At 42.3% G+C, this 15,000-nt stretch overlaps 1 protein-coding gene across 1 annotated transcript in view; it reads right to left on the reverse strand.

Moving 5' to 3' along the window:
• Positions 1–15,000, reverse strand: part of LOC145396385 (substance-P receptor-like) — a 36,606-nt gene that overhangs the window by 10,325 nt on the left and 11,281 nt on the right. Inside the window, exons 4-8 of the mRNA XM_080269777.1 lie at positions 11,784–11,897; positions 9,181–9,327; positions 7,051–7,264; positions 6,047–6,265; positions 4,031–4,163 (exon numbers count right to left, since the gene is read on the reverse strand). Of these exons, the coding sequence (XP_080125903.1) occupies positions 4,031–4,163; positions 6,047–6,265; positions 7,051–7,264; positions 9,181–9,327; positions 11,784–11,897 (827 nt within the window). The remainder of the gene's footprint in view (positions 1–4,030; positions 4,164–6,046; positions 6,266–7,050; positions 7,265–9,180; positions 9,328–11,783; positions 11,898–15,000) is intronic.

Consider the following 15,000-nt stretch of genomic DNA (forward strand, 5'->3'; position numbering starts at 1 on the left):
AGAGTCGGACATATAAGAAAAATAGATAGATAGATAGACAGATAGATAGAGAAAGTGAGATACAAAGAGGAGTGGTAGAAAGTAGATAGATAGATAGAAATAAAGATAGAAAGATAGATGGACAGAAACAGTTAGAGAGAGAGAGAGAGAGAGAGAGAGAGAGAGAGAGAGAGAGAGAGAGAGAGAGAGAGAGAGACTTTAACCCTTTTGGTGTCTTATTTCTAGTATTTCAATTACAAAATAAGCCTAGAGACCTTCAGAGAGTGCATACCCCTGTCAGAGTCTTTAAAATCTATGGTATACTTCTTTCATTCCTCTTTCCTACCAGACGATTAATTCTACGGTCCGTGCCTGCCAAGTTTCACAGTCGTAGCGTATATCTCCCCCAACGCCAACAATTTTTTGATTTATTCCTGCCTACTAATCCGGATTTATTTCAAATTCTAATCACACCTTCCTTGACTCACTGCCCATTAATCCACGAAATCTAATTGAAATCCCACGGCAATTTTTTGAGATATCTTGCTCACAGACAGACAGACAGACATCCAGGGTCACCTTTCTCCATCCCCCTCTTCCCTGCTATTTTCCCCTGATATACTAAATCCCCCTCATACCTGCCTAATTCCTCTCCTCCTCTCGTTATCTCAGACAGCCTCATCTTCCTTATCCCTCTTCCCTCTCTCCCTCTCCCTTCCTCCTACCCTCCTTCCCTCCCCTTTCTCCTCCCCCTCTCTTACATCCTCCCTCCCCTCTCCCTTTTACTCTTCCTTCCACCCTCCCTCCCTCCCTCCTCTTCCTTCCTCTCTCTTTTATATACCCTCCCCTCTCCCCTTTCCTCTTCCTTCCTTCCACCCTCCCTCCCTCCTCTTCCTTCCCCTCTCTTTCATTCACCCTCCCCTCTTCTCCCCTTTCCTCATCTTTCCTCCCCCTCCTACATCCGCCCTCCCCTCTCCCCTCTTCTCTTCCCTCTCCCTATATCATCGGCATTTCTCTCCCCTCCCCTCTTCCTCTCCCCTCCCCTTCTATCCTTCCCCTCTAATATCCACCCTTCTCGTCCCTCCCCATCTCCATCAATCCCCCCCTCTTCCCCTTCCCCTCCCCTCCCCCTCCCTTCCCCTCCCCCTCCCTTCCCCTCCCCCTCCCCTCCCCCTCCCCACCTGGTTAACCCTTTCATTAGGGCGTGGGGTGCATGCATCAGAATTCTTCATGGTTACCTGCTTCTCTCCCTAATTAGATGGGGAGGGGAGGGGAGGGGGAGGGAGGGAGGGGAGGGAGAGAGAAGTGGAAGGGGAGGGAGAGAGAAGTGGAAGGAGAGGGGTTAGGATGAGGAGGGAAAGAGGTGTGATGAGAGGAGGAGGAGAAGAGGAGGAAAGGGAGAAAGGAATGGGAAGGGGAGGGGAGGGAAGGGGAGGAGAGGAGGGAAGGAAAGAGGAGGGAAGGAAAGGGGTGTTAGGAAGGGAGGGGGAAGTGGAGGAGGGAGGGAAAGGGGAGGGAGAAGGGGAGGGAGAAGGGGAGGGAAGCAGAGGGGGAGGGAAGTGAAGTGTGGGAGGGAGAGAGAAAGAAGAGAGAGAAAGGGAGGGAAGGGGAGGGGGAGAGGAAGGGAAGGGGAAGTGAAGGGGGAAGGGGTCCTTGTAATTCCAGAGAGAGAGAGAGAGAGAGAGAGAGAGAGAGAGAGAGAGAGAGAAGGGGCATTCAGAGAGCACTTGACCTTGCTATATCAGAATTTTTATCTTTGCCCCTTGATCTTGACCTTCGATGTATTGGTCTTAAAATTAATAGGATAATTGTTTGACTTGCCTTCGACTTGCCCACCAAGTTTGCTTAAAATCGGTTTAGTATTGTTTGAGTTATTTTGATTACAGACACACACACACACACACACACACACACACACACACACACACACACACACACACACACACACACACACACACACACACACACACACACACACACTCACACACACACACACACACACACACACACACACACACACACACACACACACATACTCCCTCTCTCTCTCTCTCTCTCTCTCTCATCCGCATTCATCTAGGTGTCTGTCTGGCTGCCTATTTGTTTGTGTGTGTGTGTGTGTGTGTGTGTGTGTGTGTGTGTGTGTGTGTGTGTGTGTGTGTGTGTGTGTGTGTGTGTGTGTGTGTGTGTGTGTATGTATATGTGTGTGTGTGTGTGTGTGTGTGTGTGTGTGTATGTATATGTGTGTGTGTGTGTCTATTTTTCTAATTCTCTATCCAGCTATCTCTATCTATCTGTCTCTCTATCTGCCTATTTCTATCTATCTGTCTTTCTATCAGTCTATCTATCTACCTATTCTTCTATCTACCTCTGGATTTATGGAGAACATTCCACACCTTTCCATCCACCTCTCTCTCTCACCCTCTCTCTCTCTCTCTCTCTCTCTCTCTCTCAAAAGCGACAATTCCAGATCTATACGCTGGGCTTTCAATAGTTCCCTTGTTGGGGGAGAGAGAGAGAGAGAGAGAGAGAGAGAGAGAGAGAGAGAGAGAGAGAGAGAGAGAGAGAGGCTTTGTTAATCCTTACTATCGCACAATGCCAGAAAGTTTGCTCTCTCTCTCTCTCTCTCTCTCTCTCTCTCTCTCTCTCTCTCTCTCTCTCTCTCTCTCTCTCTCTCTCTCTCTCTCTCTCTCTCTCTCTCTCTCTCTCTCTCTCTTTCTCTCTCTCTCTCTCTCTCTCTCTCTCTCTCTCTCTCTCAGACCCAGTTTAAACAACATGGCCTCTTCTGGTCACCAATATGGCCACTTCCGGTCTCCAATATGACCACTTCCGGTCTCCAATATGGCCACTTCCGGTCTCCAATATGGCCACTTCCGGTCTCGAAACCAATATGGCCGCCAACTTAGAAACTACACTCTTTTCACTCTAACTTGGCCTAAAATTGAATGATGCTGGAGCCTTCGCGTGGTGGCACAGACAGCTCCCTAACACCTTTTCCTAAGCGATTTATTTTGCTTATTACCGCTTACTGTCCTATTCTGTGTTAAATAAATCCTTCCAATATCGCCATACTCTGCATAAAGCTCCCTAACACCTTTTCCTAAGCGATTTATTTTGCTTATTACACCTTACTGTCCTCTTCTGCGTTACATAAATCCTTCCAATATCGCCATACTCTGCATAAAGCTCCCTAACACCTTTTCCTAAGCGATTTATTTTGTTTATTACACCTTACTGTCCTCTTCTGTGTTACATAAATCCTTCCAATATCGCCATACTCTGCATAAAGCTCCCTAACACCTTTTCCTAAGCGATTTATTTTGTTTATTACACCTTACTGTCCTCATCTGTGTTACATAAATCCTTCCAATATCGCCATGCTCTGCATAAAGCTCCCTAACACCTTTTCCTAAGCGATTTATTTTGCTTATTACACCTTACTGTCCTCTTCTGTGTTACATAAATCCTTCCAATATCGCCATACTCTGCATAAATAACGTACAAAAGGATATTAACCAGCCATATCCAAAAATAAATCGCCAAGGAAGAGGTGTTAGGGAGCTTCCTTAACCGACAAGAATACAAATCACACACACACACACACACACACACACACACACACACACACACACACACACACACACACACACACACACACACACTCATTCTCTCTCTCTCTCTCTCTCTCTCTCTCTCTCATATCATCTTCCCCCTCCCCTCACCACATCTGTCTCTCTCTCTCCACATAACTCCACATGCTCACTCCTTCTCTCTCTCTCTCTCTCTCTCTCTCTCTACTCCTTAATTCCCACTACACTCCCACATCCTCTCTCACATCTCCCTCTCCCCCATCTCTCTCTCTCTCTCTCTCTCACACACACACACACATACACACACACACACACACACACACATCCCTGTCCTCAACTCACCCTCTCACACACTCTGTCTCTCCACACATCTCCACATGCTCACTCTGAATTTCACTCTCCCTTTCTCTCTCTGTCTGTCTGTCTGTCTCTCTCTCTCTCTCTCTCTCTCTCTCTCTCACCTGAGGTCCTGTGGGTGATGTATAAGATAGACCTGAAGGAACTACCCAGGTCGCTTCTGCTCCCACGGTGTGACCTGTCTCCTCTTAAGGCGTTTTTCTGGCTGCATTTTCGTACGAACTGAATGAGGTCTTCCTGCGGGGGAGAAGGAGGGGGAGGATGAGATATACGAAGGGGAGAAGGAGGGGGAGGATGAGATATACGAAGGGGAGAAGGAGGGGGAGGATGAGATAGACGAAGGGGAAATGGAGGGGTGTCTGTCTAGCTGCGTGTATGTTGGTATGTGATTGTGGGTTTATGTGCATTGCGTGCTTGTGTCTTTTTCTCTTTCTGTCTATCTGTCTATCTATTTTTTTATCTGTCTATCTGTCTGTCTGTCTATCTGAGTATCTATCTATTCATGTCTATCTCTCTGTCTTTCTGTCTATCTATCCTTCTGTCTATCTATTTATCTTTCGATCTGTCTGTCTGTCTGTCTGTCTATCTGTCTGTCTATCTGAGTATCTATCTATTTATGTCTATCTATCTCTGTCTTTCTGTCTATCTATCCGTTTGTCTATCTATTTATCTTTCGATCTGTCTGTCTATCTGTCTGTCTCTCTCTATCTATCTGTCTATTTATCTGTCTATCTGTCTGTCTGTCTATCTTCTATCTATCTATCTATCTATCTGTTTATCTATCTATCCGTCTCTCTGTCTATCTTTCTATCTATCTATCCAGCTACTATCCCAATTTATCTATCATTATCAATTTTAATATCTCTATATAATGTGAATTTATAAACACTATCTATTTCAGTCTATCTATCTATTTATCTATCTGGCAACGTATTTGGCAACCAATTTGTCTATCTGGTTAAATACCTATCTATCTATCTATCTATCTATCTTTTAAGTCTATCTGTCTATCTATATATAATGGCAAAAGATGAAGGTGAAATAGGAGAGAGAGAGAGAGAGAGAGAGAGAGAGAGAGAGAGAGAGAGAGAGAGAGATTATGAGTAACGAGGGAGAGGCTGTTTGTGGGTAAGTGTAATGCAGGATCCTTGCTCTCCTTGTTAGTCTCTAAAATACTGGCCTCCCTTGCTTGCTACATTAGGGGACACTAGGTCACTCTCTCTCTCTCTCTCTCTCTCTCTCACTCTCTCTCTCTCTCTCACTCTCTCTCTCTCTCCATCATTTCCTCGTTATGTCTTCGTCACAGTCTCAGCTTCTTTCTCTCTCCCTCTGTCTGTCTGTCTGTCTCTCTCTCTCTCTCCCTCTTTCTTTCTTTCTCTCTCTCTCTCTACAAGAACCCCAGCCTGGAAATGGGAAAAACTTTTTACATATCTTTTCCTTAATTAAAGACCTCTGTCCCCTTTTTGAGAGAGAGAGAGAGAGAGAGAGAGAGAGAGAGAGACACCTTCTTTCTTTCTCTCTCTTTCTCTCTCTCTCTGTTCATTCCCCTATTACTCCTCTTTCCTAATGGCACAATCCTTTCTCATTCTGTCTATTTAATCTATCTATCTATCTATCTATCTATCCACCCATCTATCAATCTATCTACCTTTCTATCTAGCTATCAATCTATCTACCTATCTATTTTACTCTGTCTGTCTGTCTATCTCTGTGTTTGTCTTTCTCCTCATCTAGCTCTCACCCCGATCTCTCTCTCGCTCTCTCTCTCTCTCTCTCTCTCTCTCTCTCTCTCTCTCTCTCTCTCACCTCCCTTCTCTCCCTCTCTCTCTCTCTCTCTCTCTCTCTCTCTCTCTCTCACCTCCCTTCTCTCCCTCTCTCTCTCTCTTTCTGCCTACCTACCTATCTATCTATCTGTCTATCTATCTCTCCTTGCTTTTTCCTTCCTTCTATCCATACATCTCTCTCTCTCTCTCCCTCTTTCTCTCTCTCTCTCTCTCTCACTCTCTCTCACTATCCCTGATTTTATCTTCTTCCTTCTATTGATACAGCTCTCTCCCCTCCCTTCTCTCCCTATCCCTCTCTCTCTCTCTATCCATCTACCTACCCATACATCTACTTACCCTAAAATTCTTGCTCATGAAACAATATATAAGAGGATTCATGAAGGAGTTGGCCATAGCAATCCAATGGCAGGCAAAGAAACTCATGTAGTAGGCGAAACATGCATCTCCTCGGCAGTAGGTGATCTCAGGAGCGAAGTAGATGAGGAACTGAAGCACTTGGAGGGGAAACCAGCTCACCACGAAGCACACCATCACCGCTATCATCATGTTTATTACCTGGAGAGCGAAGATGAGAGGGGGTAGTGATCATTAGGATGGGTAGTGATGCTTCTCGTCTCTCTCTTTCATTCATTCTCTCCCTCTCTCTCTCTCTCTCTCTCTCTCTCTCTCTCTCTCCCTCTCTCTCTCCATGTATTATTTTCCATCAGTTATGCTTATCTCTCTACCTTCCTACTATCTTATCTCTATATCTATCTATCCATCTATCAATCTATCATTCTATCTATCTATCTATCTATCATTCAATCTATATGATTCTATTGTCATTCTATCTATTTATCTATCTATCATTCTATCCATCCATCTATCTGTCTGTCTATCTATCCATCCATCTATCTATCTATCTATCTATCACCTTCACTTTCACTGCCAGTTGCTGTTGGTCTGTCTGTCTGTCAGTCTGTCTGTCTGTCTGTCAGTCTGTCAGTCAGTCTGTCAGTCTGTCAGTCAGTCTGTCAGTCTGTCAGTCAGTCTGTCAGTCTGTCAGTCAGTCAGTCAGTCTGTCAGTCTGTCAGTCTGTCAGTCAGTCTGTCAGTCTGTCAGTCTGTCAGTCTGTCAGTCTGTCTGTCAGTCTGTCAGTCTGTCTGTCAGTCTGTCTGTCAGTCTGTCAGTCTGTCTGTCAGTCTGTCTGTCAGTCTGTCAGTCTGTCTGTCTGCCTGTCTCTCGGTATCCACATAGTCACCTATTCTGCTTATCAATCAACCTTTCTACTTTCTAATCTCTCTCTCTCTCTCTCTCTACCTGTCCATCTATCCATCCATCTATCTATCTATCTATCTCACCTTCACTTTCGCCTGTAGATGCTGCCGGTCTCTCTCCGGCTGTGCGTTACCTGGGATCCTATACGTGCACATCATCACTACAATGTTCAAATACGTGTAACCCAGGCCTACGACGGGGAGGGCGAACGTCATAATGAAAACCACGACAGTATAGGCCTTCTCGTAGATCTCGTTGTGGGTAGTTGGCCAGTTCTCCTTACACTCGTAATACCACCTGATAGATAGATAGATAGATAGATAGATAGATAGATAGATAGGTAAGTATATGCATACACACATATAAATAAATATTAATACTGTGTCGTGTGATAGATGGATAGATAGATAGATGGTTGGATGGATGGATGGATAGATGGATGGATGGATAGATGGGTAGGTAGGTAGATAGATAGTCTGGGAAATAGATTGAGAGATGGATGGATTGATGGGTAGATAGATAGATAGATAGATATACAGACAAATAGATGGATGGATGGATGGATAGGTGGATGGATAGATGGGTAGGTAGCAGGCTTGGGTCTGAGTACATGGACTCGTACTCGTACTTAATTACACAATATAATGTACTTGTACTTGTACTTGTACTCGGGGTTTTAAATTTCCAGAGTACTTGTACTCGGACTCAAAGTACTCGACAATTTTACGAGTACTTTCGAGTACAACCATGATATATAAAAGTGGTGAGGGTAACAATGGTGTGTCCTTGGAGAGGCCAGGTGACCTGGGTTGGTGAGTCACTGAGGTCAAGTGGTGTACAGCCACGCCCACTAACTCCTGATAAGCTGCTTTTAATATGTTAGCACCTTGGTACTATATATATACCTACATACACACAATAAACTGCTGAAAGCAATTGAGGTTAAATCACTAAAATGTACTCGTACTTGGATTCGAGTACAGCACAAATGTACTCGTACTTGGACTCGAGTTCAGCTATAAAACGGAGTACTTGTACTTGTACTTGGATTCGTGACACCGTAATGTAATTGTACTTCAACTAGAGTACAGAAAAATGTACTCGAACCCAAGCCTGGTAGGTAGGTAGATAGTCTGAGAAATAGACTGAGAGATGGATGGGTGGATAGACAGAGATAGATAGATAGACAGATAGACAGATGGACAGATAGATAGATAGATAGATAAACATAGACATCAATACAACATCGCATATTTCCTTGCGTTCGTAGTACAACCTGTGATAGATAGATAGATAGGTAGATAGATAGATAGATAGATAGATAGATGGATAGATAGATAGATAGATAGATGGATAGATAGATAAGTCGATAGGTAGATAAATAGATAGAGAGATAGATAAACTGATAGATGGATAGATAGATAGATAGATAGGTAGCTAGATAAGAAGATAAGGAGATAGATAGATAGATGAACTGTTAGATAGATGGATAGATAGATAGACAGATAGACAGACATATATAAAATTACAGACACAGAGAGACAGACAGAATGACTGATAGACAAAGTGAGAAAGAAATAGACTGATAGATAGACAGACAGACAGATAGATATATAGATAGACACATATATAGACTGATACAAATGCACAAAGTAGGTATGAATAATAATCTCAGTTAATTTGAGGAAGCTCCCTAACACCTTTTCCTAAGAGATTTATTTTGCTTATTACACCTTACTATCCTATTCTGTATTACATGTATCCTTCAGCCATCCTAACTCTTCATGGATAACTCGAACGGATATGAGAGAGAGAGAGAGAGAGAGAGAGAGAGAGAGAGAGAGAGAGAGAGAGAGAGAGAGTATCTGAAACAACAGGAGAGACAGAGACAGGGAAAGTGACAGAGAGAGAGAGAGAGAGAGAGAGAGAGAGAGAGAGAGAGAGAGATTCGCACACATGAGGTGACGAGGAAGGTGAGAGAGAGAGAGAGAGAGAGAGAGAGAGAGAGAGAGAGAGAGAGAGAGAGATTCGCACACATGAGGCGACGAGGAAGGTGAGACAGACAGAGAGAGAGAGTCAAAGACAGTGACACAGAGAGTGACAGAAATAAAGGCCGCATACTGACTCTCCATCCCAGTTACATCTCTCTGTATCTGAAACATCGAGAGAGACAAAGGCAGAGACAGACACAGAGATAAAAGCCACATACTCACTCTCCATCCCAGTTATATCTCTCTGTATCTGAGACGACGAGGGAGGCGAGGGAGACACAGAATGAGAAGGTCCATGTGCCACAGATTACCAGCTTCGGGCGCGTCTTTGTCCAGCGGGGGTTGAGGGGGTGAATGAGGGCTTTGTACCTGTGGGGAGAGAGAGAGAGAGAGAGAGAGAGAGAGAGAGAGAGAGAGAGATGATGTTCACTGTTATCTTCATCTCAGAATTAAACTGACTGGACCTACTTTTCCTATCGGTACTGAAAAGCCTAGGATACCATGCCTGTAAAATACTACTGATACTAATACTAATACACACACACACACACACACACACACACACACACACACACACACACACACACAAGTAGGCGATAAAAAAAAAAACTATATATACTGTCTTTGTGGAGACATTTCAAGATTTCGTCTCTTTCAAGATATGGTGAGAGAAGATATTGTGATTCTCTCTCTCTCTCTCTCTCTCTCTCTCTCTCTTTCTTCCTTCCTCTGTCTCTCTCTTTCTTCCTTCCTCTGTCTCTCTCTTTCTTCCTTTCTCTCTCACTCTCTTTCTTCCTTTCTCACTCTCTCTCTCTCTCTCTCTCTCTCTCTCTCTCTTTCTCTTTCTTCCTCTCTCTCTCTCTTTCTTCCTTTCTCTCTCTCTCTCTCTCTCTCTCTCTCTCTCTCTCTCTTTCTTCCTTTCTCTCTCTCTCTCTCTCTCTCTTTCTTCCTTTCTCTCTCTCTCTCTCTCTCTCTCTCTCTTTCTTCCTTTCTCTCTCTCTCTCTTTCTTCCTTTCTCTCTCTCTCTCTCTCTCTCTCTTTCTTCCTTTCTCTCTCTCTCTCTCTCTCTCTCACGTGATGAAGGAAAAACTGAAGGTGGATTTGGAGGAACAGTGGAGGAAGGGAGGAGAGAGAGAGAGAGAGAGAGAGAGAGAGAGAGAGAGAGAGAGAGAGAGAGAGGAGAGCGAAGTGTGTGGAAAAGGATTATGTGATTAGGAGAGAGGGAGAGTAAGATAGATAGATAGATAGATAGATAGATAGACAGATAGATAGAAATGAGATGTACAGGAAAATGATGAATGTCAAACGAACAGGATTATGTTATTAGGAGAGAGATTGTGTTTAGAAAGATAGATAGATAGATAGATAGATAGATAGACTGATAGATAGACTGATAGATAGATGGACAGGGAAACTGGTTTGTGGGAGACTAAAGAGGATTAGAAGAGAGATTGTGTGCTAAGATAGATAGATAGACAGATAGATAGATAGATTGATAGATAGATAGATAGGTAGGTAGATAGATTGATAGATAGATAGATAGATTGGTAGATAGATGAATAGATACATAGGAAGGTAGATAGATAGGTAGATAGATAGATAGATGGATAGATAGATAAACAGAGTTTGGTTGATAGATAGATAGATAAATAGATCGATAGACAGATAGATAGATAGGTTGATAGATAGATTGATAGATAAATAGATGGATAGATAGAGAGAGAGTTTGGTTGATAGATAGATAGATAGATAGACATATAAGTAGATAGATTTATAGACATATAGAAAGATAGATAGATAGATAGATAGACAGATAGATAGATAAGAAAATAAATAAATAGATAGACAGATAGATAGGTGGACAGATAGACCGACAGATAGATAGATAGGAAGATAAATAGATAGATAGATAGACAGATGGGTTGGTTGATAGATAGATAGATAGATAGATAGAAAAATTGTGGGGGGGGAAAGATGAAAGGGGGATGGAAAAAGAATTATGGACTTAAAGGAAGAAGATAGATAGAAAGATAGATAGAAAAGTAGATAGACAAACCTCTCTCTCTCTCTCTGTCTCTCTCTCTCTCATTCTCTCTCTCTCTCTCTCTCTCTCTCTCTCTCTCTCTCTCATTCTCTCTCTCTCTCTCTCTCTCTGTCTATCTGTCTATCTTTCCAACCATTCATCTATCTCTCTATCTATCTATCAGTCTCAATATATTCTCATTCAGTCAACCAATCTATCTATCTATCTATCTATCTATCTATCTAACTGTCTATCTTCCCTTTCTATCTATTCCTCTATCTATCTATCTATGTCTATCTTTCTTCCCTTTCTATCTTTCTATCTATCTATCTATCTATTCATCAATAAATCAATTTCTATCTAAATGTCAGTTTATCTCTCTCCCTTGTTTCTATCTATCCTTCCATCTATCTGTCTATCACTCTCTCTCTCTCTCTCTCTCTCTCTCTCTCTCTCAGTCTATCTGTCTATCTATGTATCTGTCTATCTATCCTTCCATCCATCCATCAATCAACCATTCCTCATCTATGTATGTCTTTCTCTTTCCCTCATCTATCTATCTGTCTATCTATCTATCTATCTATCTATCTATCCATCCATCCATCAATCAACCATTCCTTATCTATATATGTCTCTCTCTCCCTCATCTATCTATCTATCTATCTATCTATCTATCTATCTATCTGTCTATCTATCTTTCTATCTATCCATCAACTATTTCTTTCAACATATCTTTTTCATCTTACTCCCCTGTCTCTCCCTCCCTCATCTATTTTTCTATCTATCCATCTATCTATCTCACCTGTCCACGCCGATAGCCACCAAGGTATAGACGCTGCAGGTGACAGACAGGTGTTGGAGAAAGACAACGATGCGACAGAATTCCGGTGCAAATATCCAGCGGTGATACATGAAGCTGGGGGGAGAGAAATTACATGGTTAGATAGACAGATACATAGTGGGTAGATAGACTGATAGATATAGAGAGAGACTGATAGATATGTAAAGAGAAGGTAGATAGACTGATAGATATGTAGAGAGAGAGAGAGAGAGAGAGAGAGAGAGAGAGAGAGTCAAAAGTAATAGACGAAAAGTTGTAAAAAGAAATGGACCCATAATACACACATACATACATACATACATAAATACATACATACACACATGGATAAATACGTACACACATACATACATGCATATATACATCTATACGTTCATAAATACACACACACACACACACACACACACACACACACACACACACACACACACACACACATCTTTGCTTAGTACGCCTTACTCTCCTTTTCTGTGCTTTATAAATCCTTGAGACATGGTCATAGAGACATAAATAATGCATAAAAGGATATTACCCAGCCATATCCAAGAATAAATCGCACTGGAAAAGGTGTTAGGGAGCTTCCTTAATGACGAGAAGAAGGGGACAACGTGTATACACCTGTCTGCCTCATTACACACCTTAATTGCCTTCATTAGTCCATTCAACCATCAGGTATTTACAGTGCCCTCAAATTGTCCTGCCACCAGATCGATTCTTACTGGCTGGTACGTTTGTTTATTCTCCTGACTAGAGACGTATTTTGCTCTCCTTATTTATTTATTTATTTTAAGAAAGGAAGAAGGAACCCAAGGCCAGGAGTGTGCCAATTGTTCCCCGCAAGAAAAAACAAAAACAAGACAACAGAGAGCCAAATTCAAGATGTGTTCATTTCGAGATGCCTGGACACACTGCGTTTGAAAGACTGGAGGTCATAGGCAGTAGGAAATATAAAGAGAGGCAGACAGTTCCAGAGTTGACCTGTTGCATACATGAAGGACTGGGAGTAATGGTTAACTTACCTCTTCCCTGCCTACCTACCTACCTACCTACATACCTACCTATCAATCCACCTACCTTCCAACCTACACTGGAGGTCATAGGCAGTAGGAAATACAGATAGAGGGAGACAGTTCCAGAGTTGACCTGTTGCATACATGAAGGACTGGGAGTAACGGTTAACTCTTGCATTAGAGAGGTGGACAGAAAAGGGATGAGAGTTTGTTGCTAGACGGGTGCTACGTGCCCGTCGTAAAAGTGGAGGGATGCATGCAGAGAGTAGTGTATTTATATTTCTCTTCCCCAAAACATTATATTTACGTAGCTACTAACTCTGGGTTCTCTTTACTTCAACTTGGCCTAAAATTGCCATCTCTTCCTGAATAATTGGGAAGAATATATATTTTTTAAACTAAAATGATATAAATTGCAGTGTTTCTCTGTCATAACCCAACCTAAACACACACACACACACACACACACACACACACACACACACACACACACACACACACACACACACACACAAAGCCTGCATCCCACTCTCCACTTATCTATCTATCTATCTATTACCAGACGCCTTAATCCTGATAGACAGGCTTCCTCAATTCCTCTCTTTGGAGGTCCAATCATTATTATTTTCCTTTGTAGCTCTGGTCCTGAAAAAAATCCTTGTCTTGACTGTAATATCATCAGCGAAATAAAATCTTTCTTTTACTTTAATACAATGGGACTCTGGGGTAAGTTAAACCATGAACAAGTGTGTGTGTGTGTGTGTGTGTGTGTGTGTGTGTGTGTGTGTGTGTCTCTCTCACACACACACACACACACACACACACACACCACACAATCTTGCAACACCAGTGGCACCCCTAAAAGCATTTCTCGATTTTTGTGAGTTCTTGGAGCGTCTGGGTTGAGTGATTGCGTGCGTGTGAGTGAGTGAGTGTGTGTGGGTGGGTGGGGAGATTGTGGAGGGTGTGTGTGGAGGGGAGAGGGTGTGGGTGTGTGTGGGGGGGGCTTGTGAAGGGTGTGTTTGGAGGGGGACAGGGTGTGGGTGTGGGTGGGTGTGGATGTGTAGAGGGGATGGATGCTTGGATGAGGTGTGTGTGTGTGTGTGTGTGTGTGTGTGTGTGTGTGTGTGTGTGTGTGTGTGTGTGTAAGGAGAGTGGGGGAGGGAGAGGGGGAAGGGGCAAGGATACAAGCAAGAAAGCCATTTTTAGAGAGTTTGTGAAGGAATATAAGATGCAGTACTCCTTTCACTCTAACTTGGCCCAGATTATCTTCCTTTTTCAGCTTATTTCACGTAGCTCAGTGACAGAAAATACTACAGCTTTAAATTCTTCAAGTGGCACTTCTTCGTGACTGGCATAGCATTCTTCTGTCAGTCTTTTTTTTACAACTCAGTGTTCAAGATGGAAAGATGGCAATTTTAGGCCAAGTTAGAGCAAAAAGAGTATATATTGAGGGAACTGGTGGTGTGGATGTGGTGGGGGTGAGAGGGGTTAGAGGTGGGGTTGGGAATAGTTTGCACTGAAACAAGGAAGGACTCAGAGAAGGCATACCTCCGCCAATGCCCTTAAAACGTACCTTATGCTTCTGCAATATTCATCATTCCAACCAGACAATTCCTTTCATAATCTCGCATATTTAATTCTACGGCCTGATCCAGCCCTGTTTCGCAATCTCAGAGGGTCCATATCTCCGGAAACCCCCCCAAAATTGTGAGTTTTTCTTGGAACCTGATTCGTATCCACCTCAAAATTTAATCAACCCTTCCTTGTTCCACTGCCCACCTGCCCACCAAAATCCATTGAAATCCAAATGCAACTTTTTGAGATATCTTGTATACAGACACACAAACAGACACTGGTGAATGCATGACCAATTGATTTTTTTATTTGTGCTAGGCGTTATTATTATTATTATTATTATTATTATTATTATCATCATCATTAATAATAATAATAATAATATTATTATTATTATTATTATTATTATCATTATTGTTGTTGTTGTTGTTATGACTACTACAACTATTATTATTATTATTATTATTGTTATTATTATTATTTTTATTATTATTATCATTATTGTTATTATTATCATTTTCATTATTATTATTATTATTATTATTATCTATTGCCAGACGCCTCAATCCCGTTTGGGGTGGCCACAAACAAAT

The sequence above is a fragment of the Coenobita brevimanus genome, chromosome 37 (genome assembly GCF_032717465.1).
Source record: "Coenobita brevimanus isolate Jiangsu-jjx chromosome 37, ASM3271746v2, whole genome shotgun sequence".
Classification (NCBI taxonomy): domain Eukaryota; kingdom Metazoa; phylum Arthropoda; class Malacostraca; order Decapoda; family Coenobitidae; genus Coenobita; species Coenobita brevimanus.